The sequence below is a fragment of the Indicator indicator genome, chromosome Z (assembly GCF_027791375.1).
Source record: "Indicator indicator isolate 239-I01 chromosome Z, UM_Iind_1.1, whole genome shotgun sequence".
Taxonomy (NCBI): domain Eukaryota; kingdom Metazoa; phylum Chordata; class Aves; order Piciformes; family Indicatoridae; genus Indicator; species Indicator indicator.
The window spans coordinates 35263296-35284481 of NC_072053.1; the positions used below are offsets into that span (position 1 = coordinate 35263296).

At 41.4% G+C, this 21186-nt stretch overlaps 2 protein-coding genes across 2 annotated transcripts in view; one reads left to right on the forward strand and one right to left on the reverse strand.

Annotated features, from left to right (window-relative positions):
- The window catches only part of CERT1 (ceramide transporter 1), a 76035-nt gene extending 62768 nt beyond the window's left edge, over nt 1–13267 (forward strand). The window contains exons 12-18 of the mRNA XM_054398199.1: nt 2581–2676; nt 3338–3470; nt 3587–3657; nt 4887–5015; nt 5783–5912; nt 7400–7536; nt 10370–13267. Coding sequence (XP_054254174.1) covers nt 2581–2676; nt 3338–3470; nt 3587–3657; nt 4887–5015; nt 5783–5912; nt 7400–7527 — 687 coding nt within the window. The 3' untranslated portion in view covers nt 7528–7536; nt 10370–13267. The remainder of the gene's footprint in view (nt 1–2580; nt 2677–3337; nt 3471–3586; nt 3658–4886; nt 5016–5782; nt 5913–7399; nt 7537–10369) is intronic.
- Nucleotides 13268–17223: 3956 nt separating this feature from the next.
- Nucleotides 17224–18116, reverse strand: MED18 (mediator complex subunit 18). Its single transcript, XM_054398118.1, has 2 exons — nt 18044–18116; nt 17224–17777 (listed from the first exon to the last, which is right to left on the reverse strand). The coding sequence occupies exons 1-2, from the start codon at nt 18114–18116 to the stop codon at nt 17224–17226; spliced, it is 627 nt and encodes a 208-aa protein (XP_054254093.1).
- Between the last annotated feature and the right edge of the window lie 3070 nt (nt 18117–21186).

Here is a 21186-nt window from a genome sequence, read left to right on the forward strand (position 1 = left end):
TTTTTTCTGGATTAACAAATCAGTCCATTTGCTCTGGAGTGTCATTACAGGTGAAAGACAACAAAAAGCATGAAGAGAGAAGCAGCACACCACCTTCTGGTGGGCTTTCTCCTGTGACCTTACTAATAGGAAATTCTCTGTCCCTAGGCTTGTGGAAATGCAAGCTATTATCTGGATTCTGAATAAATGTGACTTGTTTATAGACTTCATTCATGCAAAGTGTTTTGGTATCAGCAAATGTCAAGTAGAAACCTGCAGCCTTGTTTTTAAGATTGAGAGGTATAAGCCTGTATTCTGATAGGAGCTGGTGTTGGACTTATAACACCATAGATATTTTGCAGATCACTGTTTTGAAGGGCTATCAGATTTTAAAACACATTGGGCTCTTCTGAGGGTTTTTGAAGTGAAGAACATCCTACTTAATGTTGTGTGTGTGTTTAGTTCATTATAACTTAAAAACCAAAGTAAAACAAAAGAAACCCTCAAAACTTTTTCATTCTGTAGAGGAGTCTGTAGTTAAAATAAGAAACTAGAATTTCCAGCCAATGGATTTTATTTTTATCTTGTACGTTGAGGATTTTGACTTGCTTCAAGTCAATTTTTTTTGTTTGGTTTGTTTTTTTTTTTTTTTTGCTCCTGGTCTTAAAACCCATGGAGTGTATACTAAACAAAATTAGTGCTTTAAATTAAAAGTAAATTACATAGTTCAATTCTATATCATATAAAAAAAACCATTAAGCACTCCTAATAGTGCTTTCTACCTGTACTATTTGCTCAAATATGCTTTACCTTATATGCACACTAGGCTTCATATTTTTTAGGTTATGCAAAATCACTAATGGGTTCAGGCCATTAATCTTGCAATCGTGCACTTTGAATAATCTTTGTGTTGGTCAATTAACTAATCTTTGCTTGTAGTTGTTTGGGTTTTTGTCTTTTTTTTAAAAAGATACTCCTAGCATCAATCTCATGGAGCTATTTGCTGTGACGTTTTTGTGGGTTTGGGTAGAAGAAAGGTTTTGAAGTGTTTCCCAGTACTTGTAAACATTATGCCACAATTGATACCATATATTTTTTGCTTCTATTTTTATTATATTTTATATTTTTGGGAGGTCTTGGAATGAGATAGGGAACCAAAGAAAGAGAATATAAAGTTGCAGATTTAAAATACTAAAAACATCCTGTCCCAGCACCCGTTTTCATGTATAAGGAATTAAGAATTAGATAGTCCCATAGCTTAGTTAAAATGCATTAAATACTTGACTTAAGAAAAGTATACAATTGTCTAGTTAGCTTCTAGAAAAGTATTTTATAATAGTAGAGTCACTGTATCATTGCCATTTTTTTGAGCGTAAGCATTTCTGTAATTTTTTTTTCTAGCTAGTAACTGTGCAAAGATGCCCATGTAACAGAGTAGGGATACTTTGCTCAGAAATGTTGCCTTCACTGCTCTGGCCAATATGCATTTTGATTTGCATTTGGTTTTTAGAGCTTATCTTCTTCATCCCAGTCTCCCCTATGTTTGTTCAACTTTTTGAATGCTCTTCAGTGAATATCATACAATGCATTGTAATTCTATTTAGAGGTATCTGAAGTTCCAGTGTGCTGAAATAAAGCTGTCTTAGGCAGAAATAGGGAGTTTGACCATTTAGAAGTGCAGAGGAAGGATAGGAATGTCACAACGTGGTATCTCAAGCCAACTGTGGGCAGTGGGAGAGGTCATGCTAAGATGAAAAAAATTCCCTTGGAATAAATAAAAATGAACACCAAGTGCCTGCTGAGTTGGGTTTATTAGAGCCTATGAAAACTCTCAGTAATGGACCACAGAAGAGGGGAAAATGGAAAGTAAAAGGAGAAAATAGAGAAAGAGTTAAGAAAAGATATCACCATTCCTTGGATCCAGCAGGAATTTTCACAGGAGTAATCCAAGTTCTTGGTGGTGGGGGTGCATTCCAGCAGAGTCTTCTGTGGTAAATACAACACATGGACCCTGGAAGTTGTAGTCTTTTATACCTTTTTGGCAGAGGGGGATGATCTCTCCAAATCACAAAGAATGCATGAGCGAGGTGTGCACGGAGGGGTGCTGTTTGCCTTTCAGTGGCACTGTTGCAGTGGTTCTAAGAGAAGGAGAGAGGGAGTTTCTGCCTCCATGGAAATTATCTATTTTTGATTGTTAAGCCATTCTGCCAGGCCGGCATCTTTCCTATGAGAGAGAGAGATATTAAGGCCATCAAAACCACCACCCTCTCTATCAGACCAGGTAATGGTACACCTTGTTTGAGAGTAATTAGCAGCCCCACTCTGCCACATGCATTGTTTTGAGGCAATGGAGTCACTGGGTTCTTAGAAGGAAGTATCCATAAAGAATGAAGTTGTAAGTTGAATCAAGATTCTGTCTTTTGTTTCTGAAGGACAGAAATATCTGCTTGTTCTTAACCTCTAATAGAAAGCTTTGTCATCCAAATTCAGGTTCGGCACAGGATTTGACTTGTGGCTTCCAATACTGCACATTCTGTGCCAAAGAATATAGGATGAATGAGTTAAAACGTCTTTTTTTTTTTTTTTTTTTCCCTTTTAAAGGTGGAAGAGATGGTACAAAATCACATGACATACTCCTTGCAAGATGTAGGAGGAGATGCCAATTGGCAGCTAGTGGTAGAAGAAGGAGAAATGAAGGTAAATACTTAGGGAATTTTGAACATAACATGATATGCTGTCAGGACAAATACTTTGTCTGGTGGACTGGGCAGTGTTAGGCTTACTCTTGGTCTCGATCTTGAGTGTCTTCTCCAACCTAGATGATTCCATGATTCTCTGGGAATACTATCCCTCAGCAAGCTGGGCTGTTAAAATCTCTCAGAATAACATTTTTTGAATTAGAACTGTGGTCCACAAGAGCTATGACTTCTATTTATTCATACAAAATTCTGTGTAACTCTTACAATAGTGTCTTTGCAGATTTCTTTCTCCTTCTCTTCTACTTAAAACTTGGCATGAAAATTATGTGCAAATACAATTTATGGAAATATAATAGAGCAGCAAGTTACTTTGGGTACTGTATTGTGTTTGTTTGGATCCTTATGCATAGTGATAAATAAAGCAGCTTAGTAATTTTTGGCATAGAGATTCTTAAAATACTGTTATTTTAATGTGAATTGCCGCATAAGATTGTCTGCATTGGTAGTTACCAGACAGCACTGACATGGCAAAATATTCATATTTTAATTTTCTAGGTAAGTGGGGTTTTTTTTAAGACCTGATGAAATTTTAAACAAGTAAAACATGAACAGTTTTGACAATTTCTGTTCTACATGTATTTCTTTTTATTTGGATATAGGTATACAGAAGAGAGGTGGAAGAAAATGGAATAGTTTTAGATCCTTTGAAAGCAACCCATGCTGTTAAAGGGGTAACAGGGCATGAAGTCTGCCACTACTTCTGGAATGTAGATGTTCGCAATGACTGGGAAAGTAAGGAACTGGTTCTTAAGCTTTGCATGTTTATTGGCAACGATAGTTTTTATAACACTAATCTAATATCTGTGCTTGATTACTGATGACTTTTCTTTTCTCTCCTCCCCTTTCAGCAACAATTGAAAATTTTCATGTTGTGGAAAATTTAGCTGATAATGCAATCATCATTTACCAGACACATAAGGTAATAACACTTCAGCTGAATGCATACTGTACTGAGAGAGTCTGGGGCATATATGTTCTAATCTTACTCTGAACATTTTAAGAGCTTAACAATTTAAAGTACTGTTCAGAAAAACATTTCAGAGCAAGTTTGCTGTTAAACAACTTTTATTTTTAAAACTTGTTTTGGTAACATTATTTATTGTGCATGTGTCTTGTAATAACAAATGAGGACTGGTTTTAATCTCTAATCATATTGCTGCCAGCAAGGCAAGAGTTATCTAAAGCTAACAGAAGCAATAAATCAACACTCACTACAAGTAAGAAACCTCTACCACTGTATTGTATATTTTGTTGCCACAATGTGAGCTGTAATTGACCATAATCAGTTGACATAACCACATACGCATTTTGAGGTATAATTGCCCGTACCCAGTTTGTCCTTGTAACTTTATTATGATTCCCCCTCTCTCATCTAGTTCTGGTATGATTTATTAAAATGTTCACTTGAACACTGAACCAAACAACTGCAACTTAAAGGTTCAAAAATAAAATGTGAATAAAGTGTATGGATACATCTTTAATCTTGCATGATTCAAAGCATACATTAAAATTTCTCCATGAGAGGACACGTGATTTTGAGTAAGACAGATGTGTAGAGTGTTGAGATAAAAGCTAGACATCTTTTACCTATTGAGTGTCAGGAAAATAGCTTTGTATATTATTTTATCAGACACTTGCTTCTGAAATTTTCTTAGATAATCTGTTTGCTACATTTATCTACTGAAGTAGTAGCTTTTTGAAATAATATTTAACCATTTACCTCCCTTCCTACCACTCTCTCTCTGAAGACATAAGTAGCAGTAGGTGTTTCTATTTATACTTAACCACGAGTTCAGTTTGCAGCTTACAATTAAGTAAAACATAAACCTGAGTTTGAGGGAACACCAGGGGGACTGTCCACTGGAAGTCATTGCAGTTTGGCTTTCTGTGTTTTGAGGGCCTTAAAATAGTGCCTTAATTTTTAAAATACGAAGCATAGACATATAAACTGAAGTGTGGCTGTACAACAGCCATGTTCTGTTTCAGTTTTGAAGATGAACTTACTAATTCAAAGAAACTTTTTTCTTAAATAATGTGACTGACTTGGTTTGCCTTATGGGGTTTTGTGGTTTTTTTCCCCTTTATCTAAAGATATAAGTATTTAATTTGCAAAACTGGAAAAGCTTATATTTAGGTGTTTCTCTGCAGAGGGTGTGGCCAGCTTCTCAAAGGGATGTGCTGTATTTGTCTGCCATCAGAAAGATACCAGCATTCAGTGAAAACGATCCTGAAACATGGATTGTGTGCAATTTCTCTGTGGAACATGACAGTGCCCCTGTAAGTATATTTTCGTTCTGTCAGGCTCTGATTTTAAGATAACATATCTGTTACATAATGCACATGCAGTACTAATATGAGGGAGGTGGAGGTGTTATGCAAAAAGGCAGTTTCTTTAAATCAGGTGATACAATGGCCTGATGAAGGCATTCTGAGCCAAAATCTCAGGAGCCTTATGGTAGGAATTGGTAGATTTAAGGTGTTGCAACAGAATAGGACCAAATTTTCTGGAGATAGGACAACATTTTCAAGACCTGAGGTTATTTCACATGGAATCAAATCACAAACTCCTCAGTATTGTCAGATAGAGGTATAGGCTTTTATAATTGTAGATACAGAATCTGTTAAACCCCCACCTTACAGAGTTCTGCCTTGGTTCTGGCACTGACAATGATTGTTTTCTTTGGAGTACTGCTGTGCTGAGTGCCATGCCATGGCTGCTTACAGGGGAATGTTCCTAACTAATATTTGTAAATGCTAATACATTAAGCTTTGCACACTTATTTACTCATTACAATAATTAAAGTAATTCACTTGTATATATTAAGGAAGCAAAATCCTGAGATTCAGGCATTTTAGTTTAGCTTTTCCCTACACACCATGTACCTTTCATTTTACATTCGTGTTACATCTATGGAGCACTAGAATGCAAACTCTCAAACACAGCTTCTGGAGTGTCTTAGACTTCATAGTGAATTAAAATGTTAGGAGTCATAATGCTGAAACAATTTAGCTTGAGGCTTACAAATGTTTCGTTCTTTCGGCAGCTGAACAATCGCTGTGTTCGTGCCAAAATAAACATTGCTATGATCTGTCAGACATTAGTAAGCCCACCAGAGGGGAACAAGGAAATAAGCAGGGACAACATCCTATGCAAGATTACCTATGTAGCTAATGGTAAGTCTGACTTTTTTTTTTTCAGTTTGACATTCATGATACTGCTAATCTTGGGGAGCTGAATACTGGCAAAAGAAACCCTTAATGCACTTGTCTGCTAAATGTGTATCTCACAGCACGCTTTAGGGCTTCATGTTCAGAAAGACTTCAAATACTGTGCTACATATTCGAATGAGTGAATGGGATCACTCATGGTGTGGCATTCTGGGAAAAATGAAATGGAAGTGCTGTGTAGTTCAGTCCTAAGTACAGAACAATGTCTGCAACTGGGATGACTTGGCATATAGCCTTTAGTTTCAGTAATAGAATGGGGTTTTATGTGTTGCTGTATCATCTTGTTAGTCTGAAAGACAGCTGATACCAAAGACACAGCTCTTGCCCTCAGTGTTAAGAAGGAGCAAATGTGTTTTGTGTGAAGATGTCTGCAAGCTGTATAATCTCATCTACTTTTTTCAACTGATAGAATCCATGGTATTCCAAGTTATCAAAGCCAGACTGTGTTGTTACTGTACTCAGTATTTAGCAGTGTATTGTAGTTTTGCAAAATTACTGAAGAATGTCTGTGGAGGTTTTGGAGTGGTTGCTGCAGTGAGTGGGCTAAAGGAGGTTTTAGAGTACCAAATGGGCTTGAAATGATTCATTGCTGCTCACAGTGTCAGTGATCCTGTAACCTTATCTAGGTAAGTACAATCACCAACAGGGTGTTCTGTGATATTGTTAAGCCATCTAAACAATGTACAAGTTATGTACTTAATTAGCTCCTCTTGTGCAGCTACAGAACACTTCAAGAGTAGCTCACCTTCCTGTTACCTGTTAGGGCTTTCTAAAGACTCAGTCTGACAAATTGGTTACATAGTCTTTGCCACATAGGAGTGATGTAGTTCGTATTAAATCCTGTACAGATAACACTATATGGTGATGAACTCTGGGATAAGCTGCTTTGCTTCCTTTTTTACAGATTTTTCCCAATTACTTAAATACATTGATAAATTCTGAACTATGATTATATGGGAAGTGGCAGCTTTTTCACCAAAATACTTGCTCTGTGAATTGAAGTGTATTTTAGAATCAGTTCAAATTTTGTTTAAAGTGCTTTAAAAATAGTTTGTAAGACATGGGCAATGTAGCAATTCTGCAGATGTGTGGAGCAGTTATTGAAAAGTTAAGACTGGATTCTATTTCCTTTGAAGTAATAAGTAACGCAAGTCTTTCTGTTGTTTCTTGGAAGTCCTTAGAGAATAAAATCTTCTGTTTGGGCATTCCCCAAAGACTCACAACATACCACATTTTCTAAATGGTCCATCACAGAACTGGACTGAGCTTGAGTATTAAGAGTAAAAAGTGCTACAGTACAAGCTGTAGGGGCATTAAAAAATAATCTGCCTGTTACTTTAGAAGGAGTTGCAGGAATAACGAATTTAAATGTTCTTTCCTAGCTTAAGCAGATCTGCTGTATTTCATTGTCCTGTTTTCCCATCTACATCTAGTAAACCCAGGAGGATGGGCGCCAGCGTCAGTGTTGCGAGCAGTGGCAAAACGTGAATATCCCAAATTCCTGAAGCGTTTTACATCATATGTACAAGAGAAAACAGCAGGAAAGCCTATTTTATTCTAGTACTAGCAGGTATACATTCTTCTTTTTCTTCATTCTTGATTCACTGCTGTAAATCTAAAGCCAAACAGAAGTATGCAATCTCAAAATGTCTTGCTATGATTAGCATGAATTCAGTGCTCAGTTTTAATACATGTATGCAGTACAGTTTTTAAAACATTCGTACAATTTGTTTATACCATTAGCCGCACAAATTATCAAATATTAATTTTTGTAGCCTTCGAGTTTGTCTTGCAAGTTTTTGCATATATTTGATTTTTGTAGAAATATAAGAGGATGAAGTATCATGGGTTTTTTCTCAGCTATCACAGGCATTTTACTGTTGTTCTGAGAACAATAGTTACTGATGTTTCTCTGGAGCCTTATGAGGTTTTGATATCTTTAATTCTACTTAAGATTGCATATGTGACAGAATAGCCTTCATCTAAGATTTTTATTAATGGGACTTTCCTGACAGACCAGTGTCAATTACTAGAGTACTTAAAAGGCTGTGATTTTAATCTGTAGCCTTTTTGATGAGCTGAAGAAAGAAAAGATACTTACAAATGCTTTCTGAAGTCAATGGAGCTATTTTAATGGTGTAGGTAATTGGACTAATCTGAAATTATTTTATCATGTAAATGATGATATGACACTAGGAAGATAGTATCTTTTACTTTTGGGGCTGTCTTGGTCAGATATAAACCACAGTGCTAAGTAAGGCTTCACTGAATTTTTATTTGACTCTAGTTATATACTTCATTATGTGGATCTATAGTTTCAAGCATCAATTTATATTCGGTCGTTCTAGAATTTACAGCAAGATCTGGAAATGAGTTTTTATCACTTTCTATGCATGACAGACTATCTCTGTTTTTTAACTGTTCTCTCAGACTCCAGAAGTCTTAGTCATTAGATCCTTTTAATAACAGGTAGATTCACACGGCCACACCATGTTCTGACCCAGCCTGGTGGGCAGGGGCAGCACTCTCTGAATTAAGAGGGTACAGTGATTCAGTACAGAATTTCTAAACAGGAAGAGCCAACAGATCAGGGCCTGGCTCCAGGTCTGGTGCCTCTGGCAGGATTTTGGGTTCTTTAATCATGGATTGATTTACATGACACCAGACCTGCTGGTAACAGATGGGATATACGTGCCTCAATGAGGAAAAATTATCCTACCCAAGAGCTAGCAGGGCTCACTGAAAGAGCTTTAAACTAGATCTGAAGGGGGGAGGGCACAAAACTGGGCTTGCTAGAAATAAGCCTGGGGGCACCACACCAGTATTTGAGGAATGGTGTGCTGTCAAGGTCTTTGTCCACCATATCAGTGGAGATAGGGAATGGAGACCCACATTGCAGCGCCAGATAGTAACCACAGGATTGCCTGAGAACTGTCAGGTAGGAATTGGGACTTTTCCCAGCAAAAAGGTGGGAAGACCTTTAGACCAACTGAAGTGCATCTACACTAATGCACACAGCATTGGACATCACCGAGAAGAGTCTGACTCCATCCTCTTGGCACTCACCCATTACATGTTTATAAACATTGAAGTCACCTCTCAGTCTCCTCTTCCCCAATCTAAAGAGACCCAACTCCCTCAGTCTCTCCTCATAAGGGAGAGATTGCACTCTCCTAATCATTATTGTGACTCTGTGCTGGACTCTTTCAAGCAGCACCCTGTCCTTCGTGAACTGAGGGACCCAGAACTGGACACAATGCTCCAGATGCAGCCTCACCAGGGCAGAGTAGAGGCCAGTGTTGTGGCCACAAGTTCCCTTTAATATCTTTATCAATGATCTGGACAAGGAGATTGAGTGCACCCTCAGTAAGTTTGCAGATGACACCAATTTGGGTGGGAGTGTTGATCAGCTCGAATGTAGGAAGGCTCTTCAGAGGTATCTGGACAGGTTGAATCCGTAGGCAGAAGTCAGTTGTGTGAGGCTTAACAAGTGCTGGGTCCTGCACTTGGGTTACAACAGCCCTCTGCAGTGCATACAGGATTGTGGCAGGGTGGCTGGAAGGCTGCCCAGCAGAAGAGGACATGGGGTTGCTGGTTTTCAGCTGATTGAACATGAACCAGCAGTGTGCTCAGGCAGCCAAGAAGGCCACAAACATCCTGGCCTGTATCAGGAATAATTATGGCCAGCAGGACCAGAGAAGTGATTGTTCCCTTGTACTCCACACTGGTGAGGCCACACCTTGAGTACTGTGCTCAGTTTTGGGCCCCTCACTACAAGGACATTGAGGTGCTAGAGTGTGTCCAGTTTGTGCTGGGCCTAGAGAACAAGTCTTACAAGGAGTAGCTGAGGGAACTGGGATTGTTTAGTCTGGAAAAGAGGAGGCTGAGGGGAAACCTTACTGATCTCTACAGCTTCCTGAAAGGAGGTTATAGTGCAGTGGGTCTCTGCCTAGTTATCAAGTGACAGAACAACAGGAAGTGGCCCTAAGTGGTACTAGGGGAGATTTAGATTGGATATTAGGAAAAAATTATTTACAGAAAGAGTGGTCAGACATTGGAACAGGCTGCCCAGGGAGGTGGTAGAGTCTCTGTCCTGGAGGTGTTAAAAAAAATACATAGCCATGGCATTTTGGGACATGGTTTAATGGCCATGGTGGTGTTAAGGCCATGGCTGGATTCAATCTTAAAGAACTGTTTTGGTTGGAAAAGACCTCTGGTCTATGATTTTAATTGTCTGTTGTTAGGGAACTAGAGTAAATGAACCATTCAAAACACAACTGTCGTGAACCAATAGTTCCAATATCATCATAGCAGTGCTGATAATATTTAAGGTATTTAACAAGTTCTTGTTTTCCTATTAGTGATCAAACTTTTCCTTTCTGTATTTTTGTCTTTTTTTGCAGTGATCAGAACAAGACTGGGTGAGCATTCCATGTTGGAGAAGTGACCATGCATAAAGCACTCCATGCTGGAACGAAGGATCTACAGTCTTCTTATGGCCCAAGTTCTAGGCTTTGTATACTGAATTGAAGAAGTGTTGCAACACCACAAGGCTGAATATTTAACACTAGCTCTCTCCTGCTAACTTTTTCTTGCTCAATCAGTGTGTAATTATAAATACATGTACTGATAACATGTATATGGCTCTATTTTTATTTGCTTGCTTTAGAAGAGGAAGAACACTTACAACTTTGAATCACCAGTGTGGATTACCGCTTTAATTTTAAACAAGTTGCAGAGTTTCACAGTCTGCCTTATTGAGATACTCACGCAGTTTTTGTGCATGTCTAAAAAGCACAAAAGACAAACTCACACAGAGAATACTGTATGTGCTTTGTATGCACAAAACTACGTGGTATTTTAGAGGGGAGGGACTTCAGTAAAGCCTAGGTGAGTTATTGGCAGGTTACGTTTTGCTTTGTAAAATCATAATTCATTGCTGCTGGTTTCTGTAATGAATCATCTTGTTACATAAACTGTCAGTTGATAACTGAGGGCTGTCGATATCCTTATGACTTTGCCTTTTCTATTGTCTTACTCTTATGATGATTATTGGTTCTGAAGGAGTAAGAGTGTTGAAAAGCTTTATTTTTTTCCAGATATCTTTATATTTCTATTGTATTTTTTAGTTATATAATATGTGCTACAGAATTTTTGTTATCAAACGTGATCCAGAAATACCTACGAAGATTCTGTAAGAGAGAGCAAGAGACTGCCTGAAAGCCAGAAGTCATCTGTCCATGCTGTCTGTGGACTGCTTTCTTGCACGATGTCCAGGGCTTTCCCAAAGCTGTGAGAAGGTACACTGTAATATTTATTGAAGTAATTTGGACTATGTAAGAAAACATTCCCAGTCTAGAATGAGGATGAGTACATTATTTTCAGATCCTTCGTGTTTCCCTCATCTTAATAAAGCCATACTATGAGGTTCATGTAGAAGATGTGTCATGATCAGAACCCTGTTAGAGCTATCAGGATATGCAGAGTTGTTACTGGAAAGTCACCTTTAGTTGCCGTGAGAATGTAAATGTCAGGTTCTTGCCTGCCTTTGATTCTAGACATGCTCATTAGGAGAGGACTGTGGCAGACTGGTTCTGACTTTGAGGTCTTGTATTCATGTCCCTTAGTTGGAAACTCTGTAGAGACTGCTCAGTGTTTCACTAACCTGTGTGTCTCCAAAAAAAAGCTTCATATTATTTTTCAGAAAGCCGCAAGTTTTATTTGTTACACTATGGTAGGTGCCTGAAAATATAATACAGTAACTTAATGGGGATTTGTTAAATTATTAAATGTGATCTGCACAGTGCTGAAAAACTTTATCTGTTCATCTCTTTGTAAAGACAAAATCGTACATAACATGTGCATGCATATTTCATGCTCCATAGCTCTCCCATTTTTATTTGCCTTTCTCTAATGGTGTGCATGGAATATGCCTTATTACAGAGTTATTCTGTTAATTTGAATATGTAGAGAAGTGCCTATATGGTAATGCTAGTAAGGCAAATAAGATGAAAATTTGTACGTTTACTATATCACCAGTGAGCATTTTGTATAGCGATGTTAAAAATCTTATACCTCAAATGTACTTCATCTTTTTACAATCAGCCAAGCAGTGGTTCATTCCACCATAGCCACTAATGGGAATTTTAGAAATTTAAAAAAAAATTAAAAAAAAGAATCCAAAATATAAAGAGTTTTAACTCCTTGGTTGCCATTTCTGGCAATGGTTGGAACACAGGAGAGTTTATTAATAATTGGACAGCTTTATTTTACAAAGGTATGGAACGTTTACAAAGCAGTATATAAACTTCTATCATTAGTTGCATTTGCACTAAATGTGATGTACTTTTGCAATTTATTCTGTAAATAAAATTACACTACAGATACTATTTGTAAAGAATACATTTTACTTTTAGATAAAGGCACTGGTACTTCACTACAGCTAGCCCTGTCCAATCAGTTGTAAGAGGCTTCTTAATATGGAAGGAGTTGCAAGACTAAGAAATCGGTATTAACTGACTTCTTTATAAACAAATGAAAAAAGGGCAGTTCTCTGTAGGCCTCTCAGATTGTCTGTGTGCAAGCAGTCATTAGATTCCTTCTTATGGAAGTAATCTTGCTTCTATAATTTTACAAAATTTGCTGTCTTTTGAGCCTGTCTCTCCTTTCGGTCACTGCCATGTATCTGTGTGCTCTGAGTTCACTTCTTCCTGTTAATGGATACAGCTGTGGTGGTCCTTGCAGAAGCAGCTCCTGATGCTAGAGTGGATGCTTTTATATGCTGAACTAATTTGAAGGCTTGAGAATGCATCAGTCTTCTCCATTAGCATTCTCTGAATATCTGCATCCATTTGGAGAATTTGGACATTGCCAAACCAGATCTGAAGAAAATGACCTAATATAACTTGTATTGTGAATGGGGATGATATGGTCATTTTTATCCTGTCTGAGAACCTGAACATCTTATTTAGACAAATGTATCTGTGAAAAATGTGATGCACTTTTTTTTTTAAAGCAATTACCTTTTACTTAATTGGGCTGAGCTGGCTAATTTGAAGTTGTGCATATTCTCTTTAATCAGATTGTCCACCTGTATTTTTGTCAAGTTGTACAGATAACGCTGTATTTGAATTGCCACTGTTCATTTACAGACTTAAAACATGAATCATATTTTTGAGTACCTTGAGTGCATAGAGTGTAACTGTTCTATAATAGCTTTATGATTCTAATGATAAGTTTTCAAAATTTAAAGAAGTTGGCTCTTCCATGTTACAATCACAAATTTAAAACCAGTATTTGAAAATGAGAAGTATTAAAAATTATGAAGAAAAATCCTTGTTTGTATTTATTATTAACTATCTTTGGAGAAACTTACTGAAAACACTTTACCTTTTAACAAGTTTCAGATCATGCATAAAAGTTGCATAAAATATTATTATCATGTATGGAAAACATTAACAGGAAAGCAGTTTGCTTGTATTTGAGGTTACTGTGATGAAAACTTGTGTGACATAGGTTTATATATTGAAAAGCTCATTTTGTAATAGCGTATCAGAGGCATGTTAAAAGATTTACCTCTACAGTGTTCAGTCTTAACACAGAATACTTCTGGAGTATTTAATCACTATCTTTATTGATGATCTGGATGAAGGGATTGAGTCCATCATCAATAAGTTTGCAGGTGACACCAAGTTAGGAGCAGCTGTTGATCTGTTGGAGGGTTAGGAGGGCCCTGCAGAGGGACCTGGACAGGCTGGATGGGTGGGCAGAGGCCAATGGGATGAGATTTAACAAGGCTAAGTGCAGGGTTCTGCACTTTGGCCCCAACAACCCCAAGCAGCACTACAGGCTGGGGACAGAGTGGCTGGAGAGCAGCCAGGCAGAGAGGGACCTGGGAGTGCTGGTTGACAGTAGGCTGAACATGAGCCAGCAGTGTGCCCAGGTGGCCAGGAGAGCCAATGGCATCCTGGCCTGTATCAGAAATAGTGTGGCCAGCAGGACAAGGGAGGTTATTCTTCCCCTGTACACAGCACTGGTCAGGCCACACCTTGAGTACTGTGTCCAGTTCTGGGCTCCTCAATTCAAGAGAGATGTTGAGGTACTGGAACGTGTCCAGAGCAGGGCAACAAAGCTGGTGAGGGGCCTGGAACACAAACCCTATGAGGAGAGGCTGAGGGAGCTGGGGGTGTTTAGCCTGGAGAAGAGGAGGCTCAGGGGTGACCTCATTGCTGTCTACAACTACCTGAAGGGAGGTTGTAGCCAGGTGGGGGTTGGTCTCTTCTCCCAGGCAACCAGTGACAGAATGAGGGGACACAGGCTCAAGCTGTGCCAGGGGAGGTATAGGCGGGATATTAGGAGAAAGTTCTTCACAGAGAGTGATTCCCATTGGAATGGGCTGCCCAGGGAGGTGGTGGAGTCACCATCCCTGGAGCTGTTCAAGAAAAGACTGGATGAGGCACTTGGTGCCATGGTCTTGTTGATTGGATAGGGCTGGGTGATAGGTTGGACTGCATGATCTTGGAGGTGTCTTCCAACCTGGTTGATTCTATGATCTGTTGCTAATTCTGTACAACGACATTATTGAAGTTTCCATGCAAAGAATAGACATCCTGGAATGAGGAAGGACAGAGGATAAACTTCTGATGTTTTCTGAAGTGTGAAGAGTTTTTCAGAAATGAGCTTCTGCAGAGCAAACTTCCTTAATAGCAGAAGTAGCTCATGCCTAGTGGACCAATAACAACCCTACCTTTTATTTGTTATGCATGTATTTATACTAATACAGTAATAAAGTTGTAGAAGCATTAGTATACAAGAATAGAGAAAGAGTCTGGCATAACACAGGGCTTTATTTGCATGGAAAGAAAAAGTAAACTGCATCAGGACTCAGGTAATGTATTTGAACAAATACCAAGTCACAGAATGCTTACAGCTTGAAGGGATCTCTAAAGGCCATCTACTCCACCCCCCTTGCAGTGATGAGCGATGTCTGTAACTGCATGACCTTGCCCAGAGCCCTGACCACGCTGGCCTTGAATGTTTCCAGGGATGGACCCTCTACCACCTGGCAGGGCAACCCCTTCCGGTGTTTCATCTCAAAAAATTTCATTGAAATCTGCCCTCCTTTAGTTTAAAGCCTTTGCTCCTGGTAACAGGCACTACTACAAAGCATGTCCACATCTTTCTCATTGGCTTTCTTTAAGAGGTATTATAAAGCTTGCAGTAAGGTCTTCTCAGAGCCTTCTCCAGACTCAAAAACCCCAACTCTCAGCCTCTCCTTGTAGAGGTGCTCCAGCTCCCTGATCATTTTTGTGGCCCTCTCCTGTACCCTCTAATAGGTTCATGCCCTTGTGTTGAGGGCTGCAGGGTGGACACAGTGCTCCAGGTGAGCTCTGATCTGAGAGTGAAGTAGAAGGGGAGAATTGCCTCTCTCAACCTGCTGGCCACATGTCATTTTGATGTAGCTCAAGATGCCATTGGCCTTCAGGGCTGCCAGGGCACATTGGTGGCTCATGTCCAGGTTTTCATCCATCAGTACCCCCAGGTCCTCCTCTGCAGGGCTGCTTTCAATCACATCATGCCCCAGCCTGTGTTGATACTGAGGATTGCCTCTACCCTCGTGCAGGACCTTGCACTTGGCCTGGGTAAAGCACATGAGGTTAACACAGGCCCACTTTTCAAACCTGTTCATGTCTCTCTGGATGGCATCTCATCCCTTTGGCATGTCAACTGCACCACTCAGTTGGCACAGTTTTCAACTCTTCTCATCCACTGGATTTCTTTCTCTGTTATGTCACAAGAGACAAGCCATGAATCTTGGAAGTCTGTGCCATGCATTTCCTCACCACTGTTACAGTGGCAGGATGTTACAACAGGCCTGGACATTTCCACCTACAGTTTGGGACTGCAACTGAATCATGAAGCAATCCAGCAAGTTCACCTACCCCTTGCCCTCTGGGAAGTGATGCCCTGTAACAGTATTCTAAAAAATTCCAGGCTCATGCTAGTGTGTTGTCCAATGAGTGTGAGTCATGCATGAGTATGAACAGAAGAACTGTGGGTGCATCCCTACCCTCCAGAAGATATTTCCAGTTTAGGTCATGAGCAGTCACACAGGTGACCTGCTGGAAATCCTTGCTGGGTATTCAGCATAATGGCATTCTCCAGCTGGTGTTCCAGTCTGTAACTGTCCCTGTGCTCCCCATGTGGAACACTTGAGACATTGCTGTCAGTGAGCATCAGTCCAGTTCTCATCGCTTACCTTGTCCAAACTCTGGTGTTGAAAATGTAGCTGTTGACTTAAAAGGCTTTTTGTGAAGCTCTTCGTGGAAGTGGTCCTTGCCTTTAGTTGTTACAGATAGGTGGCAATGTTTCTGACAGAGGTTGGTGCCTTTTAGTAATGAGAAATGGTTGCCTTCTGTAAAGAACTTGAAAAATGTAAATAATCCTTTTCATCTTTGTTGGTTTTTCCAACCTTTTTTATGGTTGAACTGTATTTAATTCTAGATCCTAAATCACAGCAAGAGAGGTGCTAAACAAAACCATGTAACTTAGTGATTTCTCATTAGCCAAGACTGCCTTACCCAGTTTCAGTGAAAAAGATGGAATAGTATTACAGGATCTGAAAGCTTCTTGAAATTGTAAACCTGCTAAATTTCTTCCAACTTTAGCTATATTCTAAACAGTTTCACTGAAGCATCTGTCTCCTTCCTATACATGTACCATTACTTTACTATTCCAACTATTCCACTGTAAATAGGTGTACGCTTCACCTTTTATACTGCAGTTTCTGGATTTATGCTTGTGTTAAACACTAATCCCTGCCTGAAAGGGTATTAGCTTCATGCATCTAGGAAGGAGAAAGGCTGACGGGATAGGATACAGGAATTATGCTTTGGAATTAAAAACTTAAAAATAATAAAGCAAGCAGCACTGGAATGTGGGTACAAAGATGAACAAATTCCACAAAGTTCAACATTTTTGGCTTGTTAGGCAGTATGCCTTGTAGGAGGTATCTTCCCCAACAGGAGATGCAAATCTAGAAATATTCATGTTTTGAATGGCATCAATTTGGTGTCCCTTTTTTGTTTGCATCCACCATCAAAGGTAAAAATTCTGTAACTGCAGTTAACCAAAACACTGATATATAGCCCTTTATTCCCTCCTCCCTGTTTTCATTTGCCCTGAAAAGCAATTTTAGAAAAACAATCCTCTTCTGGAACACTAACAAAATCAATGCCTTGACCTCCCAGCCTTCCAGTCACATGAGCCTTTTGGGGTCAATTTTTTCCAGATGCACTAGAGGCTTCAGCTGCTCAGCAAAGTTCCTCATGTCATCAGAAACTACATCCTGTCCTGCTGGTGCTACCACGTTGAGCTCCACCAGGTAGGAGAGGGAGAGTGGCTCAATGCTCTCTGTGTTTCCTGGCATTAGAATGCGGAAGATCTTGTACACCATAATCTTCATGATGCCCTTGCGGAACACATGCCCTTTGGCCACAAACTCGTGGTCCATACGGAAGCCCATTTCCACCAGAAAGTCCGTCAGGTTATCCGAAGTAGCAATGTCTACACAGTTGCGCACGAGTGCATGGCGGTTCTTGTCGCCTATTTCTGGCTGCCCCAAGTAGCGCAAATGCCAGGGCATCCCGCTCTTGTCCATGGACCGGCGCGCCCGCAGCACAAAGGGGCTGGCCTGCTGCCCCTTCAGCAGGAACACCATCTCGTGGTCCAGGAAGGTCTCCGGCTCCATGTTGTCGCACAGACCGCGCAGGCGGTGCAGTAGGCTCTCAAGGCTCTGGTCCAAAACGCTTCCTGTGGCGGGCGGAAACAGCACCTTAGCTATCCCTTCCCCCCACTTCTCCCGGCTGGGAGGCGAGCGCAGGGCTCTCTCCGCAGCGCGGCCGTCGCAGCCCTGCTCAGCCTATGTCCGACTCCGGCTCTCGCCCCGCGCGCCCCTCAGACCCAGCTCCCCGGGGCCGCCCCTCGGCCGAGGCGGCTGCGACAGGCAGGCTCGCGGCCCGCCGGCTGCTCTCCTCGGCGACGGGAAGGAGCTACCTGCCGCCCCGCCCGCCGCTTACCCTGGAGCAGGTACTCCATCATGTTGATGGTGCCGCCGGTGACGGGCATCATAGTAACTGGGGGCGCCTCCATGGTGCGGGTGGCGAGTTCAGAGTAGGCGGCGGAAGGAGTGGCGGAAAGAGCAATGCGAACGCGAGGGGGCGGCAGCGCCGCCTTGCGGCTGGTGGGGCGCTGCGGTGCGGAGAGCGGAGGGGTATGGCCGCTGATCACGGAGTTAGACCTACGGAGTTGTTCCGGTTGGAAAAGACCTCTAAGATAATCGAGTCCGTCCGTGAACCTGGCAGCAGCATGGCCATCAACCATTTTTCGAAGTGCCATGTCTACACGTTTCTTGAACACCTCCAGGGACGGTGACGCCACCACCTCCCTGGGCAGCCGGTTCTAACGCCTAACCACGCTCCACGCTGTTAGTGAACATGTTTTTGCAAACACCTAATCTAAAACCCCCTTGGCGCAACTTGAGGCCTTCTCGTTCTACCACTTGATACTAGGGAGAAGAGACCAAGACCCACCTCATTACAACCACCTTTTAGGGAGTGGTGGACAGCAGCGAGGTCTCCCCTCAGCCTCCTGCAGAGCACAAAACCCCATGTCCCTCCCGCCGCGGACCGCGGGCTGCGGGCCGGCTGCGCGGCTCCTGAGGACGCCTAACCTCAGCGTGGAGGAGGGGCGGGGGGGAGCCGGCGGCCTGACGGGCGGACGGGCCGCCCGCAGCCACCGCTGCTTCAGCCGGGAAGGGCCCGGGCGGCGGGGGCGGCGAGAGCAGCTCCCACTTCAGCTGTATCCACAGCACGGTGCCTCCCCGCTGCTGTCCTACACAGTGAAAGCGGTATGTGTAAAATACTGTATAAAATTGTCGTCAGAAATAGCCCGGGTTGTCTCCTGCTGCCTGCCAGTCGGCACTTGGTCAGTCCACTGGTCTATGGGAAGGCACAGCAAAGGCGTCAGGGCACCAAAATGGTTTACAGGTATCTAGAGCAAGCTGGGTAACAAAGTGTTGTAAGGGCTGAAATAAGAACAATGCACGTGTTTGGAAAGGCAGAAACCCAACACGGCAGGTTTCTCTGGACACGGCAGGTTTTGCACTGTTTCTAGGTAGAAAAGCCTCCGTTTTCAAGGGGTGGCAGAAATGCCTGGTATGTATCAGTAAAATTGTGCCCTGCAGATCCATTCGATTTTTTTTTTTCCTTAGTTGTTTTTATGGCAAGCCTTCATGCTGTAGAGAAAGTAAACAGTATGTCTGTCTTTCCTTATCAGTATCTCTAAACAGCCCCACATAAATAAATTATATAAATGTGAGCAAAGCCAAACATCTGCAAATCCACAAAGGTGTAAGTCTGCTCTCCCAGGGCAGTAATTGTTTCAATCCTCCTATACTAGACCTAGCTTGTGCTACAGCCATGCAGCTGAACTGGGCTAGCTGCAGGGGCACAGCATAATTCAGGAGAGACCTGGTTGTTGCTGAAGCTGGAACCACTCCTCAGGTAGCTGCCAGAGGGTGTATGCATTGTACGTACTTCCCCAGTTGTGGATAAGAAGCCTGTGTTGAAATAAAGGATGAAAAGGTTTGTGGGATGAGTTAAAAGCTTCCTTAAGAGCGAAAATTAGTTTTTGTGATGTATACTGATTAGCGTTAGTTAATGTCATAATGCAGTTAGAACAAAGAATATATATCAAGAGAGATAACCAGGAAAGACAAAATGAGTAAACAATGCACTTTAGTGTTTTGCAGGGGATAGTTTTTGAGGCTCACTTCTTTCTGCGATGATACAAATTGCCAAGCTGAGGTAGTGTTACTACAAATGACTAAATGAAAAGGTCAGAGGGTATCTATTCTTTCTTCTGAAATGCAAATTCTTCAAAATTCCCCAGTTGCAGCTACCTCAAGTAGTTATGCCTGTAGTCAGAGGAATTATGCAATAATGTGGTGTAAAAAACAAATGATAGCCCAAACTGAGTAACCCTTCTGTAGTACTGAAAAAATAGGTGAGTGAAAGTGGCTTCCCCTGCCACCCAAACATCTCCAAGTCTCTTCACAAGTCTTGTAAAAGAGCAGTGACATAGTACTGCAGAGGTGCTCGTGACCATAGCTCTGTGGTGCACCTCCATACCTTAAAGAACTGTTTTTTTCTGCAGTTGCTGAAGACAAGGCACAGTAGCAAAACACAGTTGGTTGGGCAGATGGAAGAGGTGTAGAGAAACAAATATAGAAATGGAGGATAAACATGTTATTCCCAGCCACCTACATAAGTTCTGTTTAACTTCCTCCAAAACCCTCTTTAAACACCTGTCTGTGTCAGAGAAACAGGGTGCTCCAGCCTTTATCTCAGCTCTGTACCACAATGCGCAGAGCAACGTCCTCCCTGCAGAGCTCAAGCCAGGAAACCTCTGGTGAAATCTGTGATCCAGCCATGTTCACATATTGAAATAACAAGAACAGTAGGGAGGGTCAGTCAGATAAAAACTGTATGGAAAAGTTTATTTCTCCCTGTAACTACAACTTGATTTTTTTTTTTCTCACTCATCTTATGGGCTTTGGGTCTGTACCACAATTCTATTACCTTTAGCAATCAACCTTGCTTTCACGTTAAGTATACAGCACTCTCCATTCACTGGTAGTAAATTAATAGGTTGCTGAATGGCCTGCTCCTTCTTCCACAGGCCACAGACTTTCCTTTTCTTTCTGAGTTCCTGCCAGATCTCTTTGTCTAGCCAGGCCAATCTTCTTCTCTGCTGGCTCATCTTACAGCATACCAGCATGGCCTGTTCCTCTTGAGGAATGTCCACTTCCTGGACTCATTTGCCCTTCACAACTGCTTCCCAAGGGACTCTGCCAACTAGTCTCCTAAACAGGCCAAATTCTGTCCCCTGGAAGTCAATGTGCCAATTCTACTAATCCCCCTCTTACCCTACAAATTGAACAATCTGCTATTTCATCACCACTGTGCCCAAGACAGCCTCCAGCCTACACATCACTCTCAAGTCCTTTTCTGTTCATGAACAACACATTTATCAGGGTGCCTTCCTAGCTGTCTCACTCACCAGCTGTAAGGAATTTTTCTTTCACGTGCTCTAGGAACATCTTGGACTGTTTCCTCTGTGTTGTGTTTCCAGCAGACATACTAAGTTGAAGTCCAGTCTC